The sequence below is a fragment of the Sceloporus occidentalis genome, unplaced genomic scaffold (assembly GCF_023333645.1).
Source record: "Sceloporus occidentalis isolate IW3139 unplaced genomic scaffold, rSceOcc1.0.p SCAF_9, whole genome shotgun sequence".
NCBI lineage: Eukaryota > Metazoa > Chordata > Lepidosauria > Squamata > Phrynosomatidae > Sceloporus > Sceloporus occidentalis.
Genome location: NW_028316989.1, coordinates 39,676,230 through 39,697,557, shown reverse-complemented (window position 1 = coordinate 39,697,557; position 21,328 = coordinate 39,676,230). Strand labels below are relative to the sequence as shown.

Genomic DNA, 21,328 nt, shown 5'->3' with positions numbered 1-21,328 from the left:
AGATACAAATACTTAGTAATCTCTGAGCAGACAGAGGGGAAAAGCCAGCTTACCTCCAGGGTTTCCCAATTAATAGAGAGAAAGATAAGTGAAAACTGAAACCAATATATTCAATATTCAGTTCCTCCCCATGTCAAACAGAAGGAAAAATCTGTTCACTGGTCCAACAACTTTAAGTTTAGATGTCAAGTATTGTACACATAAAACTATAGTATTATTTGAGACAAAAACAGTTTAATTCTTTTAAAGAATAAAGGCCACAAGACTAACAAACGAATAAATGGATAAAGGCCATTATATACTGCTAGAATGTAGAACACTGAACACTTTTCTTCAAATTAAGCATGGCTCTTGCAAATGCAAGTCAGCCTTTTAAATTTTGGACTGTGGGGATGTAGGGAGTGCAACTTCCAAAAAACAAACAGTAACGTCTTCATCCAGAGTCCAAAAAATTGGTGGGAGACCCTAAAAATGTAGCAGAAGCATTTCCGCACACTGGTTTCGATCATCTAGTTTGTGCAGAAGTGATTCCACTAGATTCATAGAGCATCATGTGAAGAGGTTGGCACTCGTCACTTCATCATCTTTTTGACTTTCTCCAGCTCTTCAATGGGCTTCCATTCCTGGCTGATTGTTAACAGCTACCAGACATTTTGAGACAAAAAGACAAAGAAAAGTATATTAAAAATCAGCTTATTTTCTAGTGGCAATTTCCCCTTAAATATGAGCTACTTTGTACATTTATGATTATCATCACATAGGAGGATCTATAAAAGATCTGTATTATGTAAAAACCTCTAATAACCATGGAGCCAAAGTTTCTAATGAGAAGGAGCTAAACATATAAGAAGTACTTCATTTTCTGCTGGATTGTGACCTATCTTTTGAAGACCGGAGGGACTGGGCATATGGATGCAAACATTTTTAATGGAGAACAAAATCCTACATTTTAAAATATATTACAATTCTTATTTAATTAAAATTTACAAAAATATATTTTGCTATAGAAAACAGTTTAAACAATAAATGAAGTGATAATAAAAGCACAGAAAATGCTTTTAGCCGACTTGAATATAATGTGTCTGAATTTCTTGTAGCTCTCTTGAGAATTTACTGCAGACATTTGCTAGGCTTGTTATTCTATTATTAAATGAGAGCTATTACACCAACAGTGTTCAAAATAAGGATATTATGCTTTGTTACTCCTTTAATAAAAAAAAATCACACTCGAAATGAGTTGCAGAATTCGCTAAGCAATACAGTGGAAGTAACAGTCAGTTCATTTCATGGTGAATTATTCATAGGGGATTGACTCTGATATGCACATTTCAGATTGATTGATTGAATTTATATCTCACCTTTCTCCCAAGATGGGATTCAAGGCAATAATAATTGGGGGGAAAACAACAATTGATTAAAACAACAATTTTAAAAGATTACGCTAAAACATTAGCTTATAAAAGTTAAAAATAATTATATAACAAAATTAAATCATTTAACAGAATTTAATAACAGCTAATATTCAGAAATATGATTAATTCCAGGGAATATCTACAGTATCTACAGGAATATCTATAGCAATTTCCTTGTTGGGTAAGTAAGCTTATTACCTTCTGGGGTTGGTTAGGATTCACATGTTCCCATGGTTCTGGGTTGCCAGTCTTGTTAAAGCTGCGGGTTAAATGTTTTATTTAATATGAAAAACAAAGAAGACATACTAGCTAAAGAGCAGGTCAGTCAAAGCAGCAGCATCCATTTCTGTTTTACAAAACAGTAGACCTTAGAACCAAATCCGAAATACATCTACTTAGAAGTATGCCTCGGTTATCTAAATTAATCTTAGTTTCACGAACATATAGAATATTTACCAATATACACATAACAATCTTAAAATATAGCACTTATTTACTGCCCTCTAAACAAAAAGCTGCAATAATTTAGCACTGGAAAAGGTTTAATGTTGGTACAGGAATAAAATGCTTGAAAGATGGTATTGGGAAAGAAGATGAAAATAGATCTCAGATGCTATAATACATTTCTTTTATTTATGTGCATTAAATATCAGTGAAATACTGTAGGCACAATCCAGCAAAACTTAAGTGTTTTTAAGTCCCACTTATTTCATTGTGAGACATTTCAGCATGTGATCAACTCTTCCTCCAAGTACAATGGGATTTTTAAAATGCTTAACTTTAGCCAGGTTCAAAACCTGCACCTGGGCAATTTCTTTATTAGGACCAACCAAAAATGTCCTTAAAGATGTTATTAGTAGGTTTTGTTTTCTTTCTCCACATCACCCAGAAGAATAGCTCTTTGTTTTTGCCCCTCTTTTTCACTGGAACATAATAACTAAACCACAGAAATACAGTTTGAAAAAGAAAGTGATTTAAATTTCTAAAGCACACTTCAAAACTTCAAAAGAGTCCTTTAAACCTTTATTCAAAAAGAATTCTAAACATAATCACATTGGAGTCCTGTTTGGAAATGGGCAAGACTTTTCATTTCCAAACTAGACTGACTTAATTCCATGTTGTCAAATGAATAATTCTAATTTTATATGCCTGATCCCACAGAAAAAAAAACCTTTTGTCTTCAAAAATTTCCCTAACACCACTTTCGATCTTTATTCAAAGAGATATTGGAACACACTTAGATTTCATTCCCATTGGGGGCAATGAGCAAGATTAATTTCTGCACCAAACTGATTTAGCTCTATGATATCAAATTAACCCTAGACTATATATGCCTGATCTCTCAGAAAAAATAATTTCCAAGATTGTGCAAGATTAACTGGGAACCTTTTCATTGCCACACCAAACTGATTTAACTCCATGATATCCAATTCATCCTAGTCCTATATGCCTGATCTTACAGGGGAAAAAATCCTGTCCTCAAACAGTTCCCCCAACTCTCTTGTAAATCAAACAACCAAGCTTGCGGTTGATTTCAGAGGAATAATATTTGAGGGGTTTGCTTACATGACATCAGTTTTTCTCATGGCATTCAGGGTAGCGAAAGTGGCTCCCGTTGCAGCAAAAGTGACAATGGCAACCAGAGGAATCAGCTGGAAGACACAAGCAAGTCAGGTGATGGGTGCTAGGTCCAGAAGGTGCGTAAATAAAAGATTAAAAATACATTTTATATGTGTGTGTGTGTGTGTGTGTGTTATATTCCTTGTCTACATAATTGTATGAATGATCCAGAGGCCAAATGGAGCTATTCCTTCCTAAAAGGATTCTGCCAGCATCTCCATCCCACCCTGCAGGAGGAGGACAGAGTCTTTGCAGAGGATGGGATGCTAACCCAGGTCCAAAACACATAGCAGAAATAATCTAGTTTGAAATCACTTTAACTGCCCTGGCTCAATGCTAAGGAATTTTGGGGAGCGTAGTTTTGTGAGACATTGAGCCTTCTCTGTCAGAGAGAGCTCTGGTGCCACAATAAACTACAATTCCCAGGATTGCCTACCCCTGAGCTAGGGCAGCTCAAGTGGTCTCACACTGGATATTTTCTGCAATGTGTGTTTAGACCACAGTCTCTGCAGAGGATGGGATGCTAACCCAGTTCGGAACTATTGACATCAGTGTCATCAAAGAAGGAAAATTCAAAGATATAGCTGTGTGAGTCTGTAGAATCAGTCTGTAGAGAGATCTTGTAGCACCTCTGAGACTGGCTGAAAGAAAGAAGTTGGCAGCATGAGCTTATGCTGCCAACTTGTTTCTTTGTTAGTCTCAGAGAAAGAAAATGTAATTAAATTAAATTAAAAAAAAATCAGTACTTACTTCTTTCTTCTTCATCATGATTTGAAAGACCCCCATTTTGCCCATGGCAGCCAGCAGGTGCAGACCTGGGAGGAAATCCAAGTGTCAGGGTTATCCTTTTGGGTACCACTGAGGATGATGGGACTCCCCTCCCACCCCCAGCAGACCTGCATTCAGCCAACTTCCCTCCCTTCCCTCCCAGAATTCAATCATATAAAGAAAAGACAACCTGGCTGCCTGGATCTGCATTGGAGTTTAGTGGGAGGCAGTTTTCCCTTTATATATGTCCCTAACGCCCCAGGGCTGGAGGTGGCTCAAGTCATGCAGTTCAGACAAGGGCTGAAACCACCCCAGGAACCTGCAAGAAATGAAGGGATCCTGCTGCCACCTGCAAACCTAGGGCGCCCCCTGCTGGGGAAAAATCAACCATCCTGACACTGCTAAAGGAAGGCAGCATCAAGGGAATGGGGATTGAATGACTGCAGGGAGGGATGGGAAAGTCTGACACTATTAACTAGCTAGTTGGGAATGGACAGGACTTCTTAGGAAAGGGGCTTAATCTTGGACCCATCACCCTCCATTGGCATTCCTGGCTATGGAGGACATGTTGAACACCAAACAGCGATACCTTGATGGGACCCACCAAAATGCACAATTTACATGTTTGAAAGATATAATAGATATAAAAGAAAGATATAATAGGGACAAAAATTACTTGGACTAACAGTTGAAGAAACAGAGGTGGAGAAAGTCTTATTAAAACAAACAGATCGTCTTGTGTCAAAAATATGTAAGGTTTTGTATCTTGGGAAATGGAGGATGAACAGATTAAAGAATGTATGGTCCATTGTGCCCAGGATTTAGGTAGCCCAATCCAGTTGGAAGATTGGGAGGAAATATGGGAAAAGAAATTAAAATATACATTAAATTGTGACAGACTTTCTGAGATGAAGAAGAAAAATAACAACACATGCTGGAAATGCAGAAAAGAAAAGGGCTATTCCCCCGCACATGTAGTGGTTATATAAGATGGCAAAGAATTTCTGGTCCCAAATCCATGTGGAAATACAGAAGATATTAAAAATGGAATTTAAAAAAGGACCCAAAATGTATCTTTTAGGGAAAACGAATAAAGAATCAGAAAGAAAATATGGGAAAATCCTCTTTTACATGTTGAAAGCAGCAAAGGTGGTTTATACCAAGAGTTGGAAGAAGGAAAGCTCACCCTTAATAAAAGAGTGGCATTGGAAATTATTAGATTATTATTAGATTATGTTGAAATGGATTAATTGAAATGTTTAATCAGAGATACATCAGTACAAAGATTTAATGATGAATGGTCAATATTGGTCATAAAAGAAGTACACTGTCTAGGTTGATGTCAAGTATTTAAGAGAAAAGTAAGAAAAGAATAAAAGATATAAGAAATGTGTTAAGAGTAAGAAAATGACATTTATCAGGAAATAAATAAAACACAACTGAAATACGAACGATGCAAAAATACAATGAGAATTATGTACACATAGTTGTAAGAAGATATGTAAATATATAGAGAGAATAAAAAGTCAGTGAAATATAGGGTTGCCATAATTCTCTACTAAAAACCAGGACAAAATGTAGGACAAAATTTAGACCAAAATATAGGACATTTGTAGGATAAAATTTAGCCCAAAATGTAGGGCATTTAAGAAAAAATGGAGGACCTTAAATGTCCTACATTTTGGGCTAACTTTTATCCTCCAATTGTCCTATATTTTGGTCTAAATTTTGTCCTACGTTTTATCCCGGTTTTTAGTAGAGAATTATGGCAACTCTAGTTAAATAACAGCAAAAAAATTTCAAGAGCTAGATACTAGGAAGTTGTTTTATTTATTTTGTGATACAGAAACGTGTGGATGAAATGTGTAAATTGTTTGAAGGATGTTGGCGCTGAATGTAGGATTGTGTATTGTCATATATGTTTTAATGTGAAAGATTTTTGAATCAAGAATAATAATAATAATAAAAAAGAGCCCATTGGTTGAAAGATGTTTGGTGTTGGGCATAAGGCATAATCTAGTCCGGATGTCAGTTACACCAAGTCAGGCCTCTAGGCCCAGAGAAGCCTGAGATAAACGGATTTTGCCTATTCCTTCAGGTTCTTGAATTCTTCTTCCGTTAGAAACGCCAGGCCTTTGAATATGGATCTCTAGCATTGAGGCAGGGCTGTTAAAGCGGTCTCAAACTGGATCATTTCTTCAGTGCGTTCGCACCTTTTAGTAGACCATGCCGAGCTGCCTTTCGTACCCTTTATGAATCCCATTTGTGGGAGAAAGGCAGGATATAAACTGCTGAAATAAATAAATAAATACATTTATTGTCATTCTTCTCTTCTTCTCCACATGTGCTTCACTATTACCTTTTAGTTGTGGAAACTAGGTACAAGATGGATGCTCTCCCTTGTTTCTTTTCCTTCTAGAATTTTCCACAGCAGCGGAGCACTTTGTGTCAAATTAGACTTCTGGAGTGAACACTGAGAAATACAGGAGAAAACCTGTGAAACAAGTGGAGAAAACGTTCAAATATATATATATATAATATTTTAATTTTGTCTTTCTTTTTAAATTGTATTTGAGTCCCCTATGTTAGGAGAAAGGTGGGATATAAGAAAATAATAGTAACAATAACAATTATTATTATTATTATTATTATTATTATTATTCAGGAGAGTCAAAGTGTCACAGTCAGTTTATTTTTATTTGCTTAGAAAAATAAGAATTACACACCTCTTAGTTTTCATATGTTTAATTTACTATAGAATTTTGTTGGTATTTAATTACTTATTATTGGTATTTTATATACAGGAGACCCTTGTTATACACTGGGGTTTGGTTCCAGGATCCCCCGTGGATAATAAAATCCGTGGATGCTCAAGTCCCATTAAATATAATGGCATAACAAAATGGAATCCTGTATATAAAATGGAAAATCAATGTTTGATATTTGGAATTTATTGAACATTTTCAAGCCGTGGATGCTTGAATCCGTGGATAAAAAATCTATGGATAAGGAGGGCTGACTGTATATAGTTGGCCCTCGGTATCTGCTGGCTTGCCTTTCGCAGATCCAAGCATCAGCGGACAGCAAGCTTGCATTGTTCCCAATGGCGGCATGTGCATGTAGCTGCACTGCCATTAGGGTCAGCCCCCAATTTCACACGGTGGTGCAGGCATGCGGCTGCACTACCATTAAGTTCCATTATCTCAATGGTGGTGTGGCTATTTATTTATTTATTTATTTATTTATTTATTTACGTTATTTATACCCCGCCCTTCAGTCCTAATTGCTCTCAGAGCGGCTATGTACACACTTTGCCACAGGACAACAGGGGCTATCCCTAATGGCAGCGTGGCCGCATGCACTCACCACCCATTGGGCTTGAGCATCCGTGGACTTTGGTATCTGCGGAGGGGGGGAGATATATCCCCCAGATACCAAGGGCTTTTTAAAATCTTTTTTATCAATATTTTTATATTATCCTTTTTCTCTCTCTCTAATTCCTGGTATATTCCAGCAAACCTATCCCCCTGACCTGCTATAATAGCTTTAAGATGATACTTCAGTTCCAGGGCCAAAAATAAGGATTTTGCTATGACCCATGGATAGGTCGAGGGTAAACTTTAGGGGCATATAGCAAAGGATCTAAAGGACGAAGCAAAGCAAAACAATGTCAAAGAATCTGAAGATGCTAGCCACAGATGCTGGTGAAACACCAGGAATAAACTCTTCTAGAACATGGCCACATAGCCCGAAGAACCCACAAAAAACTATGGATGCCGGCCATGAAAGCCTTCGACTTTACAATGTCAAAGAACTTACAAAAGTCCAGCAAACATAACTGTGCTTACTCTTAAGGCTGGATGGATGAGAGAGTAGAGGGGGTCGGTGCTTCACATATTATACTCCTGCTTTTCACCAGTTCCTTCTTTTAACTAAGAGTTAAGATACACTACTTACATTGACCTGTGGATAAGTCGACTCAGGTTTTTGGGGTCCATTTTGTGACCTAAATTTCTAGACTTATACATGAGTATATACAGTAAGTAAAGTGACTGTTAAACTTCAGCTGTTACCTTCAGAATGGGGCTTTTTTGTCCTCAAAAAAGCAAAGGGCTTTTTGTCGTTGTTTGAATTTCCCCCCCTCCTTTGTGAGGTCTTGCAATATCCCTTGCCGGCTTCTCTGTACTGTATGGCTGAATACCTTTGAATCCAGTCATATTTCCTTACTGTTGGATGCTATCTCTGTCTACGAATCCACTTATTTCAGTACTTTGTTTTACTGTTTCAGGGATTCACTCTTCATTTGAATCTGTGTTGCATGACATATTAGAGTGGGGGGTTGTGAGTTACATACTTGTTAACTATATATGTGTCTTTCAATGAATTTGTTTGCACTAACATTCCTACCTCCTACTTTTTGTAGCTTACTGATCTCCTAGCTGTGCAAGTCACAGAGACCACGAAGGAGGGCAGGTTGCGTACGTGTAACTGTAGTTCTTTGCATAGCCATCTGTGAACTTGCACAACCTTACCCATCCTCCCTTCATTGTGTCCTCCTGGTTCACACAGATGACTCCATTGGTGTCCCATGAAACTGGTGGGTATCAGAGGACGCCCCTTATATAGGGCTGGCAGAGGTGAGTGGTGCTACTACCTAAACTCTTTAGAAGTCTAAATTCACAGAGACCATTCAAAGAATGAGTTACAGGTATGCAAGCTGTCCTTGCTTTTAACCAGTGGGGGTATCCAGTGCATAGGAAGTCTGCGTGTGGTTCCCAAAGGGATATAATAATTATTATTAGTGTTGCAGTATTTTTATAGAAAGCCAGCATAGTGTAGTGGGTTGAGCATTGAACTAAAACATGGAGATCAAGGTTTGATTCTCCACTCAGCCATGGAAACCCTGGTGTCACAGTGGTTAAATGCCGGCACTGCATCCACAAGGATGTGAGTTCGATACAAGGGCTCCAAGGTTGACTCGGCTTTCCATCCTTTCGTAGGTCAGTAAAATGAGTATGGAGTTTATTGGGTGCAATTGGCTTACAGATTGTAAACCACTTAGCAAGTGCTGAGTTCACTATTATATGGTATAAAAATGTAAATGCTATTGCCACTGGGTGACCTGGAAACCCATAAGAGTCACCACAAGTCAGAAACGAAGGCACACAACAATATCTTTAATTAGGTATTACTTTAAAAAATATAATTATATTTTGATCTATCTCCAAAGATCAAAAATGCAAAAAACTCAGGCTGCAACAATTTAAAATACTGTCAGTAACTTTTAGAAGACTAAAAGGGTAGTAAACTGTTTATCACCTAAGAGAACCTAAAACCAGTTAAAACAATAGAAAATAATGTATGCCACAGTGTATGTATAGGCTCAAAAGGCTTCTACCAGGAGTACTTTTAGAACTACTTTTCATCTTTATTCTGTACCTCATAATCTAGTAGTGATTTCAGACAAGAAATCAGGTAATGCTTTTAACAATTTCCAACCATAGTGGTTCAGTATAGGATCCATAGCATGCCCTCAAACATTTCCCAGAAGAAAACCAGGACACATGTGGCCAAGCAAGGTCAGGGGGTGGACAGAATGGTAACACTATTATTATTATTTTTATTAAACAAATTTTAAAAAACAAACATACAGGCATACAAAGAAACATAAAGTTCTGTTATAACGCTGTTACAAAACTCCTACTAATTTTTTCATTAATTTTCCATTACTTCTTTTTAGATTGTTTTCCAAGATTAAGATGGTGACGTTATTGATGAAGAGCATACAAGCTAGGAGAGGCTGCAACAGTTTGCTTTTGCCAAAGCCGATTCAGAAAGGCAGGAGGCAGCATGGAGAAGTGGTTTGAATGTTGGACACTGGGAGACTAGAGTTGGAATCTCTGCTCGGCCATGGAAACCCACTGGGTAACCTTGGGCAAGTCACTCTCTCTCTTACTAACTTTAACCCAACATTTCCTAACCCTCTTACAATTCCACCGCATATGGGAAAAACAGCCAACTTGGTCTCCACATTTCCAGCACATGGCACTGTTTCCCATATACATTTTGGCCAATTTCTGCAGAGTGATATACTGTTTGTACACCATTTTGTACAAATTTTCCTTAAGATTCTATGAGTCCATGCATCTTGAACCTTTTATCCAAATCCCTTCCCACTGGCCTATTCAAATACTATGACCCAATTTTTTTGCTCAGCTAATCATTTTTGAATCTTTATTCTCTTAAATTCTTTATCATTCCTGGTATCTGAATTTAAAATTTTCAGAACCAAAGTGAACAATAATGGTGAAAGCGAACAACACTGTCTAATACCTTTTTAAAATTTGAATCTTAAAGGAAGCCTGTCCCATTTATAACCACTTTGCCTTTTTGATTGGAATAGATTGCATGGATTCAATTAGGATAATTCTCCCCAAAATTTATCTCCCGCATAAGTTTAATTTAAATTGTTGAATGTCTTTTTGCAACAAGAAATATTAGAGTTTCCTTAATTTCATTATGGGAATTCAGGTAGTCTATTGTATTAATGATTGTTCTTACATTATCTCTATGTCCGTTGGGTATAAAACCATGCAGTCCTTCTAAAACTGCTGTGATAGATATTAGCTTCCTTGAACAATTCTAGAGAGGTGAACATGGGCATCAATAAAGTAAATAAATATGTATCACATCTTGCTTCTTCTCTGTCGACTTTTTGAATCTGTCGTGGGACTCTGGTTAAGTCAATCTGAATTTATTTTTCTCCCTTCTTGCTTTACAAAATTCATTCTCTGTTTTTAAATATCTTTTCATAAAATTCTTTGTCTCTCAGGGTTAATGATGGTTTTACAGTTTCCAATGATTTTTCAAAATGGCTATGTTTCACGACTGTTGCTTCAACGTTATTCTCTTGCAATGCTAATAAAGCAGCCTGAGAAATGAAAAGGGGAGAGAATAGAGAAAAAGGAACACTATTAATGAAGTTTAAAAATTCCCATTATACAGTTCACATTATACAGTTATTTAATGATCTTCAATTCTGAATTTCATCGTATCCTTGTAAATAAGTATTTCATTTAAAACTGAGACTGTTTCTCTCTGGCTTACATTTCGCTCTAAAACTTGCCACTTTTCTCTTTAATCAGAAAAGTTAGAATACTTAACCACTTGTTTCCTTACTCTCTGATTAAAAACAAAACAAAAAATAACTCACCTCCTTACAAAGATTTTCAAGATCAGCTCCAGAGAAGAGATTAGTTTGAGCTGCTATATCTTCCAGGGACACATTGGAGTCTACTGGGATTTTTTCTGTGCAGATTTTCAAAACAGAAAGCCTTCCCTGTTTGCAAAATACAAAAGAAAGATAACCAGGTGATCTGTGTGTCCTTTACAGCCCTAAGGCCAGTAAAATCGTCCATACTTTTAACATAGTTTTTTTAAACTAACTGGAATTTATCATAAATCATCATATCATTTACAATACAATAATAAAAGCAGAATTCTATGAAACTAAACACTACTGAAGTCTTTCCAGCCACATGGGAGAAGGAGAGAGCTTTGTTTCAGTTGTTCCAGTTTATGCAGATAAAACATGGGTTATCATTACAGTATGTGTGAATATGGCCATTGACTGCACTCACATGACAATCCATAGTTTGTAAAATATGGTTTTAAATTATGTCTCAGGCTATCTTACTCTGCAAACTATGGTTTGTAAAAGTCTTCAGAATGAGGATTTCAAACCATGGTTTGAAAACCACAGTTGTGCTAATTGGGATTGATAATTCACAAACTGTTGGCACATCATTGTTATGACAATGCTCTGCCTGAAAAGGCTGTTGTACTACTGAGATGGAAATGAAACAATTAAGCTGAGAAGATGGGAAATAAAAAACAGGCAAGGTGCTAACCCACATTAGGTTTTCTTGTATGACAGGAAGCTTGACACATTATTGGAGATCTCAATTATTCTTGTTATAACTGTGTTTGAACTGTAAGGTCTCAGCTATCATAGTATACTCTTTACTGCTATAAGCCAAAAGTTTACATTACAGATTTCTTTGGTTTAAAGTTCATCTATGGATTTATTCTATACCTTGTCATCAGGTGGTGGAACATAGATGATCTTGTCTAACCGTCCAGGACGCAACAAGGCATCATCCAACATGTCTGGTCTGTTTGTTGCAGCAACAACTATGACGTCTTTGTTAAAGACCTCCTGAAATTCCAGCTAATAAGTTTAAAGAAAGAAACAGTTAAATATTAAATAATCATGGGATCATTTCATACTCTATCTTTTAATTGTGTTTTGTATTTTGTCGTGCCCTGCCTTGAGGCAAAGTAAGAAAGAAATAAAACATTATTATTTATTATTTTCACATCAATTTAACTAAGAATTCTAAGAAAAATCTTTATTGTTTTTCAAACAGGTATAACTATAGAAAAGGAAAACATGTCTGTATCTGCGATTCATCAGAAATAAAACCCAGTATGAGATTATCATTAATAATCTGATTAATGACCATAACTTATTAGTATGCAAAGCAAGACAGCAGCCTCTAGAGACAAAAAACATATTATTAAAGACAAGTACATCTACCTTATCATGGGAATAGCTACCTCTTTTTCTTTTTTAATTTGTGTAGGACTGTCACATTCCAACTCTCCATTTTCAATCTGTTCCTGACTGTCACTTTCGAACTCTGCTTTATATCCTCTTCTCTCAGTTAACCTCAAGCCAACACCATCCATTTCATTGAGAAGGACAGAAAGAACTCTCTCCTGGATACCGTGGCCAGTTTTACCAACTGATCGGGATCCCAATATAGCTTCAATTTCATCCAGAAATACTATTGCTGGTGTATTTGCTCTTGCTTGACGAAATACCTTGAAACAGAGAAAAAGAGAGAGAGAAATGGGGAGAACAAATCCATCCACATCAAATGCAAAAACAAGAAGAAATAAAGGTACTTGTATACATTTTGAGTAAACATAATTTTCTAAACTCAGAGGGAAACTACTATTTGCACTTATGGAGGCCACATTTTATATGCATAAAAGATCAGCTCTGCCACTCCACAAAGCACCTCGAAAATGCTTTAATAAAATGAATTAGCATCAAATTCATGTCTTGATTAATGTTATGATATGGACAGACAGCCATAGCTTTTACAAATGAAAGTACAGCACAGGTATGATTAGAATGGACACAGATTGCATTCATACATAATAGTCCCTTTGAGCATGCAACTCATTCACTCTTTGTGCCAAGTGATAACATCTAATCAACGATGTGATCACAATAATATGTAATGTTATATTGTGTAATAATAATAATATGTAATAATAGATAGTAAGAATAATGTGACATAATAGCTTATTGTGATGTAACTATAATCCAGATGCTAGCTAATGATCAGCATACTGCTTATTCACAACAAGCCAAAAACCCTAGTTTATGATTGTGTACAAATGGTCTCTGCTGGTTCCAATGAAATGACATTTGAACTAATAAAACATGAATAATTAGACTAAGTTTTCTGTATGTATGTTCTCCCTTTCCTCCCTTTTGTATGATGCAATTGAAAACATCAAGTTTGTTAAACCATATTTACCCCTTACATCCAAACTAACAGCAATTATGGTTTAATCACGAACAACAAATCAAAGTAAGAAACCAGAATTGGATCATTAGTCAAATGAGACAAGTGTGAATTGGCATATTGCATAATGTGGTTTTTTCTACCTAGTGGTTATGTATTATGAAGATTAAACCAAACCTGAGACAAAATCTTCTCTGAATCTCCAACATAAGGTGAGAAAAGGTCTGCGCCACTCACTGACAGAAAGGAACAGTGACAGCTTGTGGCTGCTGCTTTCACAAGTGTAGTTTTGGCGCAACCTGATGGTCCATACAAAAGGATACCCTTTGGACGGGGCAGTCCCATCCTAACAAAAGCTTCGGGAAATTTGATAGGCCATTCAATGCTCTGTAAATACGAAAAAAAGGAAGAAGAAAAAACTTTGAGGGCACAGCCATTTACAGATATTCTTGATTATTCCATTTTCACTTTAAAACTAACCACAATATTCTTTATTTACAATGGTGGTTTATCTAGTTAGTCAAAATAAGCCAGGATCAAACTGTGGTTTCAGATCCTGGGTTGTTATACCAGTTTTGTTGAAATAAACCATTTCCCCAACCTGAGATACAAAGCATAACTGATTTGTTCTAATATGGAATCAGAATAATAATTGCAGATTTAAGATGTTTTCTCTTTAAAACCCAGCTCCAAAATTCTACCTGTTTTAATTTTAATTTCACATCTTCAAGGCCACCAATCTGATCCCAGGTGACGGGTTTGAAGTCCATCAGCCCAATTCCGCTTCGAAAGGAGGATGGTTGAATCTTTTTCAAAGCTTCATAGAAGTCAGACATACGAACTGAATCCTGAGGAAATGTATATAGAAAATTGAAAAGTTGTGCTTACTTTTAGTGACCAAACGGATATGACTAAGTTGTGAGCAACCCTGTGAGTGAACCATCTATGTGGGTACTCGGGATATTCTTACTTCCTGTTTCACACATGTATTTGTTCAGGTTTGGAGAACATGTTACCCTCCAGATGTTGTCAGACTACAACTCCCAGCAATCCTAGCCAGCATGGCTGATGGTGAAAAATGCCAGGAGTTACAGGCTAACAACATCTGGATGGCTGTACTTTGTCCACCCTGATATACATAGTACATTGCAAAGTTCAGCATTTATAAAGGTTGACATTTATCACATTAATGTGGACTCAGACAAAACATCACATCTGTAGTGTTCTGGGATGGCCAGTTGCCATGTTGTACTGGCACAACAGCACCATGTATGATAACATTGCTGAGCACTGATCTCCAAAGTATCACAATCTTGGGGTTAAAATAAAGACATTCAGATTTGGTACTTTGAAGTGGAGTCTTACTGAGTAGTCTTGAAACACAGCCTCCATCGCAGCCCCTCTGCAGAGTGCCATCAGGTCAGCTCCAACATAACCAGTGGTTATTTCCGCCAGTTCAAGCAAATTCACATCCTTTGACACAGGCATGTTTGCAGTAATCAGCTGCAGAATGGACTTCCTTTGTTTAAGGGTTGGGGTACCAATGATAACCTAAGACAACATCAGAACAATGAAAACCAGTGAGTGTCTTCTTAAACATCAGGAAGTTTGGATATCAGGTATTTATTCATTTTAATTCGCTGTTTTATTGTGGAAAAACTGCAATGGGCCCCTGCCACATGTTTCAAAGGTGAATGGCCTCTGCTGGGTGTTCCCATCTTTGGTCAGAGAAATGGTAGTCCAGGGAATCTGGAAGGGGCATAAAATCATTCTTAGAGGCTGCATGTATTATTATAATATATATTTTTATTGTTATTAATTTATATGTAGCTGGGGGTGAGGAATGGAGACATTGTGCTCCTTTTGCCAGGAACTGAACCAGACCCTTCTGTATATAGAACAGTATCCCTATTCTGGAACTATTCTGGCTGGAGCAATCTGGGTAGTTCCTCAAAAGTAACATTTCCTAACTTTTTGGACCCTGTCCCAATATGATGGCTAATCAAAATATCTACTACCACCTTAAACGACATAGAAAAGGGATCAAGAAATTCACTGTCTCCCCTCCCCACTGCTTTTGAGCTCCCTGCAGGCACCTGCTTGCATGGGGAGAGAAACCACTGGACTTAGGTCCAAAACACACTGCAGAAATAATCCAGTTTGAGACTGCTTTAACTGCCCTAGCTCAATGTTAAGGAATCCCAGGTGTTGTAGTTTATTATGGCACCAGAGCTCTCTGACAGAGAAGGCTAAATGTCTCACGAAACCACAATTTCCAGAATCCCCTAGCATTGAGCCAGGGCAGTTATAGCGGTCTCAAACTGGATTATTTCTGCAGTGTGTTTTGGACCTTAGATAGGTCTTTAGTCTGAGGCATCAGGACTAGCTGTGCACTGTCGGGAGCTCAAACCTTGCAAAACCAGTTTCAAACTATTGCAGCTTGCAGTCAAAGAATCATGAATTGCACACTTCTGATAATGAGCTAAGTAACAAAGAATTCCCCCAAAAGACCTACAGTTCCATGATCAGGAAAGGTACATCTTTGAAGGAAAGCCGTAACATGGTTTCTGAAACAAACAGCAGATGTTCTAAGGTGTTTAACACAACATCTCACTGCTGAAAAGTGAAACACCAAGCAGCAATCAAAAGTAATACATTAAGAAAGAATTTATAATCACCTCACGGTCAATTCTGCCCGGCCTCCTTAGTGCAGTGTCTAGGGCATCGAGCCTATTTGTTGCTGCGACGATCACCATGTCATTCTCTCCCCCAATGCCATCTATAAGAGTTAACAACTGAGCTACCAGGCGGTTTTCAGTGGTATTACTTGAACTGCCTCGTTTAGGGCACAAGGAATCAATCTCATCGATAAAAAGAACAGTTGGTCCTTCAACGGATAGATCTTTTGCTTCTTCAAATACTTGCCGCAAGTTTTCCTCACTTTCACCAGGTCTTGAACCATAGATTGCAGGACCATTTATGCAAAGCAAGCAAGCCCCTATCTCTCTGGTGACAGCTTTTACTAGAAGGGTTTTACCCACACCTGGAGGTCCAACTAGGAGTATGCCTCTGGGGACAGAAAGGTCTAGTTTCCGGAAGGTTTTCGGAAAGCGCAAAGTCAGACCAATAATCTCTTTTAAGGAGTTGCTGGCATCATCCATTCCTGCTACCTGGATTTTTGCACTGTCCTCCATCAAATGCTTATACCAGTCTAGTGTGACTGCCTCTTTAATGGTTACATTAGTTTTGGGGGTTACCAAGCCAGCTCCCTCCGTAGCATCAGGCTCTGTAGACAATATTTCAACGCATGCCACTGGATTGCCCAAAATCGGGCCAAACGTAACAATGTGATGAAGTGCGACATAGTTATTTCTCAGCAGTTCTTTGACTACTTCCTGCAGCATGGCTTCCGGAGTGGATTTTTTGAGCTTGCGGTTTTTAAAGACGGCTTTGACTGTAACTCTTTTTAGTCTATGACACTCCAGGAGCTTCAGTTGATCAACACTCACTGTAAGGTTTTGTAGCTGGCCCTCCCTGAAGCCTTGAGTTCTGCATTTCGGATCAAGCTGTAAGTAGCCATCAGCCAAATCATGCCTGGGCCAAGCAGTACACAGACAGCAACCAGAAGGCAGGGTGATCCTCACTGGAGATCCCAGCTTTGCACCCAGGGCTGAAAAAGTAGCAGGTCCTAGTCGACATCTCTGCATGCCTTCATCCTTTGGATCCTGCAGGAGCAGCTTTAGTAAAGCCATCTTCAAAGTTAGTCATGGCAGTACAAATCACAAAAGCGAGTGTTGTCCTGAACAGTTTAAAACAAAACAATAATAACAAGAGATAAACAAACATCTGGTTTATTTGCTAATGGCATCAGCAGGTTTTAGTATATTGGGAGAGGAGGAGAGATTTAACGTAGGGGAGGAAGTTTCATCACGATGCTCAAAGGTTTGGCTATGGTTAGATATATTCAAGACTAAGAAACACCTAGGATCTGGTTCCCTGCTTATAAACTCATTTGGTCTTTAAGGACATTTGGCCAAACTCTCCTAGTTGTGAAATGGGCTCCAGAGGTTCACTTGACAAGGCATTTAGAGGACTGGCACCTACTATGCGGATGCTCTTTCATTAGACATTCAACATGTTCAATTCCCCCCCCCCCCCAAAAAAAAAAAAGGTTTACTTAATGCAAATATTCCATGTTCAGTCCAACTCATATCTATTTTATGGACTAGGTACACTATGTGCACATTTGTATATTGTGTTGCTGTGCATATTTTATGTTTTAATCATGTATTCTAGGAGCTTTTAGTATACCTCATACTACATTTGAACAATAATTGCATGTCTGAAGGGGGGGGGGAAATGGTCAAGGATATGCTTTGGGCCCCACAACAAACTCCAAACTCCCAGAATTCCATAGTCCTTGAGCCAGAAAGAGTTAAAAGCCGTGCCAAACCAGGTTATTTCTCCAGTTTGGATGCAGCCTATGAAAGGCCACAACAAACTTAGTTCCAAAACACAATGCAGAAATGACCCAGTTGGAGACCCTGGCTCAATGTTAGGGGAATGGAAATGTAGTTTTTTGTGGGGCATTGAGCCTTACTCTGTCAAAGATAGCAAACTACAATTCCCAGGATCCCCTACCACTGAGCGAGGGCAGTTAAAGGGGTCTTAAATTGGATCATCCCTGCATTGTGTGTCTGGACCTGGCTGCCATTGGAGAGGCCTACCCTTGCCAATGTTTCTATGAGGAATGCAATGAAGCTCAGGGGGAATAAGGAATGGGGAGCCATTGTTAAAATGAATGAAACAAAGGCACTTTTGATCCTGCAGGCCCTGGCTCTTCTATACCAGGTTTTGAACTACAGATCCCAGAATCCTTTTGCCAATGGTTCGCAGAGTCTTCTGGGACTTGAAGTCCCCACTCTTTGCAGAGCCCAAATGCACATTTACCCCAGGCAATAGAGTCAATGCAGAAATGCAGTTTAAATACTGACCAGGCACCAAAGCTTAGTCAGTCTATCTTCCACCTTTCCTCCTTCTATCTACCTTTCCATCTTCTCTTGGAGGCAGCAATAGGGAGAAAACGTGCTCCTCCAAAAGCATCATTGGCATGAGAGAACAATTTTATTGGCCTGGAGCCTTGTCAATCAATTCATTTCCTGATCTGATTGGGCAGCTCTCTCCTTTCGTCCAATCGGAAGCGAGTTGTAGCCCAAGGCACTGCAATCATAGGTCCTCTCAGAGAAAGGAGGTGGGGCTAAGAAAGGAGGAAGAGGCTGCTGATTGGATGATTTCCTCAAACTGTGCCCATTAAGGTTTTGGACTTCATTTCCCAGAAGCCTCAGCCATGTTGGCCAATAGTCGGGGATTCTGGGAGCTGAAGTCCAAAGTCCCTTAAAGGACACAGTTTGGGGAATCACTGTATTTAAATGTATTTTAAACACTTGTATCTTTTAAATATATATATTTATTCTTTTATATGCATTTTGGTTTGATATTGTAATAATTTAATTTTGTTTTAATGGAATACTTTTCTATATTTTTTAATTCACTATTTTAATCTTGGAAGCCATTCTGAACCTCAGTTTTGGGGAAAGGGCAGGATCATCATCATCATCATCATCATCATCATCATCATCATCATCATCATCACCACCACTGCAGGAATAATCCAGTTTGAGACCGCTTGAGCTGCCCTGGCTCAGTGCTAGGGAATCCTGGGAATTGTAGTTCATTGTGGCACCAGAGCTCTCTCTGACAGAAAAGACTCAAAGTCTCACAAAACTACAGTTCCCAGGATTCCCCAGTACTGAGCCAGGGCAATTAAAGCAGTCTCAAACTGGATTATTTCTGCAGTGTGTTCTGGATCATAAGAGCTAAAACACACTGAAGAAACAATCCAGTTTGAGACCTCTTTAACTGCCCTAGCTCAGTGCTAGGGAATCCTGGGAATTGTAGTTTATTGTGGCAACAGAGCTATCTCTGACAGAGAAGGTTAAATATCTCACAAACTACAGTTCCTAGAATTCCCTAGCATTGATCCAGGGCAGTTAAAGTGGTCTGAAACTGGATTATTTCTGCAGTGTGTTTTAACCCTTGGTGGAAGTCAACGACAACAAGGGCTTAAGTCTGAGGAAAGTCCACAAACGAATAGACAACTTTGTATTTTATTTGTCTTTCTTCTGGGAGGAGGCCTAGGGCAGCTAGAACCAAACATGGTGGTCCCTCCACATTCACTGGAGTTGAAGTGAAGGGCCCTTGTGAATGTAGGAAAACCGCCAATAAAAAAACCACTATACATAACTGTGTGTGTAATATTATGTATGTGTGTATGTATATGTGTGTGTGTGTATATATATATATATATATATATATATATACTGTATATAGAAACGCTTGCGCAGGAGACCAATGGAGTCATCACTGCATCGCTGACCTAGCAAATTCACGCGAATGCGTTCTGGCCCCACTTTCTTTTCATTTGAAATTAAGAGAAATTCCTCCCCTGTGATAAACTCCTTAGAGATGCCTAGAGTGGACATATCAACGAAAATCACAAACAATCAAAGCCGTAAATGTGGGGCGCCAAGTGTACACTGAAAAGATATTGGATGAAAAAATTAAAATGTGTTAAAAGTTACATTAAAAGCATAAGAAAACACATTTCAATGTTGTAAAAAGGAGCCATGATAGTTAAAGCCGTGTCGAACTGCATTAATTCTCCAATTTGGCACCAGCCCTGGAGATTTCAAAGATCTCACACACATTTGTTGTGGTCTTAAATTGACATATTAAAGCATTACATTTGTGTTCATTAGGGATTCCCCCCCACCTTTTTTTTTTGGCATCATTAACATTGACATTAAGCATTAATTAGTTGGTCTAATGAAGATAGTTCTCAACCACACACAGAGAGAGGCATATGTTTCCATGAATCCCACTAGATGGCAGCTGAATATCAGTAATGAACATTGCTTTGGCAAGAGGATCTTAAACAGAATAGTTTCTGTTAAAGAAACCTAACCTATTCCACTATTGCTCTAGGTCTTCACAGTAAACTATATCTCAGCCTACATAATACATGGCATGCTCTGATTGTATTGCTTCTACATAGGAATACCTTTTGGAACTCCCTTGCAGGGCAATCCATTACAATAGAGTGGAAACAGGCCAGAGAACACAACACCCAACACAGGTGCAAACATACAAGCAGAAATTACAGTAAGGATATAAAACTGACTGGCATATTCCCTAAAAATGTGACCAGTCTCTAGCAACCGAAGATTGGGCTGGTGACAGCACTCACACATAGGGCTGCCAGTTCCAGATGGCCCAAGAGATGTTATTAAGGAGATGCTATTAAGTGCTCTCCATTACTTGGTTAAAATCTTGTCATTCAAAAACATGTACACGTAGATTGTATGTTTCTGTTTGGAAAATAGCATTAGCTAACAAGACCAATGCTATTTCAGGCTGCATCAATAGAAGTATAGTGTCTAGATCCAGGAAAGTAATAGTGTCACTCTATTCTGCTTTGGTCAGGCCTCACCTTGGAATATTGTGTCCAGTTCTGGGCACCACAATTCAAAAAGGATATTGAAAAAGTGGAGCAAATAATAATAAATTCTTGTTGGTGAAATGTTATTGTTGGGCCTTTGCAGGATTCTACCCGTCCTCTCCTTTGGATACCTGGAGTATACTGTATTTCTAAACCCTCAATTGAAGTTTTAAATTTGGGGACTGAAGGAAAATATCACTGGGGTAGAATTCTTATTTGGGGGCAGTTCCGTCATTTGTTCCCATCCCCGTATTGCTATATCCCCAGGGAAGTATGGACCCATACAGACAGGCCAAAATATAGCTGCTTCAGGTCACATTGGAGGTATGCTATTTAAATGATGCATGCGCCCTAAAAGGCTAGAAGCT

The 21,328-nt window shown here is 38.3% G+C and overlaps 2 protein-coding genes and 1 long non-coding RNA gene across 10 annotated transcripts; 1 reads left to right on the top strand and 2 right to left on the bottom strand.

Annotated features, from left to right (window-relative positions):
- Window positions 1-212: 212 nt before the first annotated feature.
- On the bottom strand, window positions 213-7,890 carry COXFA4L3 (cytochrome c oxidase associated subunit FA4L3). 4 transcript variants are annotated; one of them, XM_089538983.1, is made up of 6 exons: window positions 7,874-7,890; window positions 6,160-6,294; window positions 3,783-3,847; window positions 2,979-3,064; window positions 1,611-1,671; window positions 213-641 (listed from the first exon to the last, which is right to left on the bottom strand). In XM_089538983.1, the coding sequence occupies exons 3-6, from the start codon at window positions 3,825-3,827 to the stop codon at window positions 573-575; spliced, it is 261 nt and encodes an 86-aa protein (XP_089395109.1). In that variant the 5' UTR covers window positions 3,828-3,847; window positions 6,160-6,294; window positions 7,874-7,890; the 3' UTR covers window positions 213-572. The 4 variants fall into 4 exon arrangements, with proteins under 4 accessions (XP_089395109.1, XP_089395108.1, XP_089395107.1 ...); XM_089538982.1 differs by lacking the exons at window positions 6,160-6,294; window positions 7,874-7,890 and adding an exon at window positions 5,887-5,909; XM_089538981.1 differs by lacking the exons at window positions 6,160-6,294; window positions 7,874-7,890 and adding an exon at window positions 4,477-4,718.
- LOC149307345 (uncharacterized) lies at window positions 7,328-14,849 on the top strand. The gene is made up of 4 exons (XR_016282372.1): window positions 7,328-8,437; window positions 9,541-9,735; window positions 12,527-12,766; window positions 14,134-14,849. It is a non-coding gene; the product is annotated as an uncharacterized LOC149307345 (long non-coding RNA).
- AFG2B (AAA ATPase AFG2B) lies at window positions 9,721-20,560 on the bottom strand. Of its 5 annotated transcripts, none has more exons than XM_089538977.1 (9): window positions 20,523-20,560; window positions 16,081-17,201; window positions 14,768-14,953; window positions 14,104-14,250; window positions 13,580-13,789; window positions 12,420-12,686; window positions 11,896-12,030; window positions 11,014-11,139; window positions 9,721-10,731 (listed from the first exon to the last, which is right to left on the bottom strand). In XM_089538977.1, exons 2-9 carry the CDS (start codon window positions 17,152-17,154, stop codon window positions 10,585-10,587), a joined length of 2,292 nt encoding a protein of 763 aa, XP_089395103.1. In that variant the 5' UTR covers window positions 17,155-17,201; window positions 20,523-20,560; the 3' UTR covers window positions 9,721-10,584. The 5 variants fall into 5 exon arrangements, with proteins under 5 accessions (XP_089395103.1, XP_089395102.1, XP_089395101.1 ...); XM_089538976.1 differs by lacking the exon at window positions 20,523-20,560 and adding an exon at window positions 18,449-18,502; XM_089538975.1 differs by lacking the exon at window positions 20,523-20,560 and adding an exon at window positions 18,397-18,479.
- Between the last annotated feature and the right edge of the window lie 768 nt (window positions 20,561-21,328).

Coding starts and splice junctions, on each gene's coding strand:
- AFG2B (XM_089538977.1), bottom strand. CDS start 17,154: ATGGCTTTACTAAAGCTGCTCCTGCAGGATCCAAAGGATGAAGGCATG. Junction 12,031..12,419: donor AAATTAAAAAAGAAAAAGAG/GTAGCTATTCCC, acceptor TAAACTTATTAG/CTGGAATTTCAGGAGGTCTT. Junction 10,732..11,013: donor TTGAAAATCTTTGTAAGGAG/GTGAGTTATTTT, acceptor TTCATTTCTCAG/GCTGCTTTATTAGCATTGCA.
- COXFA4L3 (XM_089538981.1), bottom strand. CDS start 4,609: ATGGACCATACATTCTTTAATCTGTTCATCCTCCATTTCCCAAGATAC. Junction 1,672..2,978: donor ATGAGAAAAACTGATGTCAT/GTAAGCAAACCC, acceptor TTTAACCCGCAG/CTTTAACAAGACTGGCAACC. Junction 642..1,610: donor ATCCTAACCAACCCCAGAAG/GTAATAAGCTTA, acceptor AATGTCTGGTAG/CTGTTAACAATCAGCCAGGA.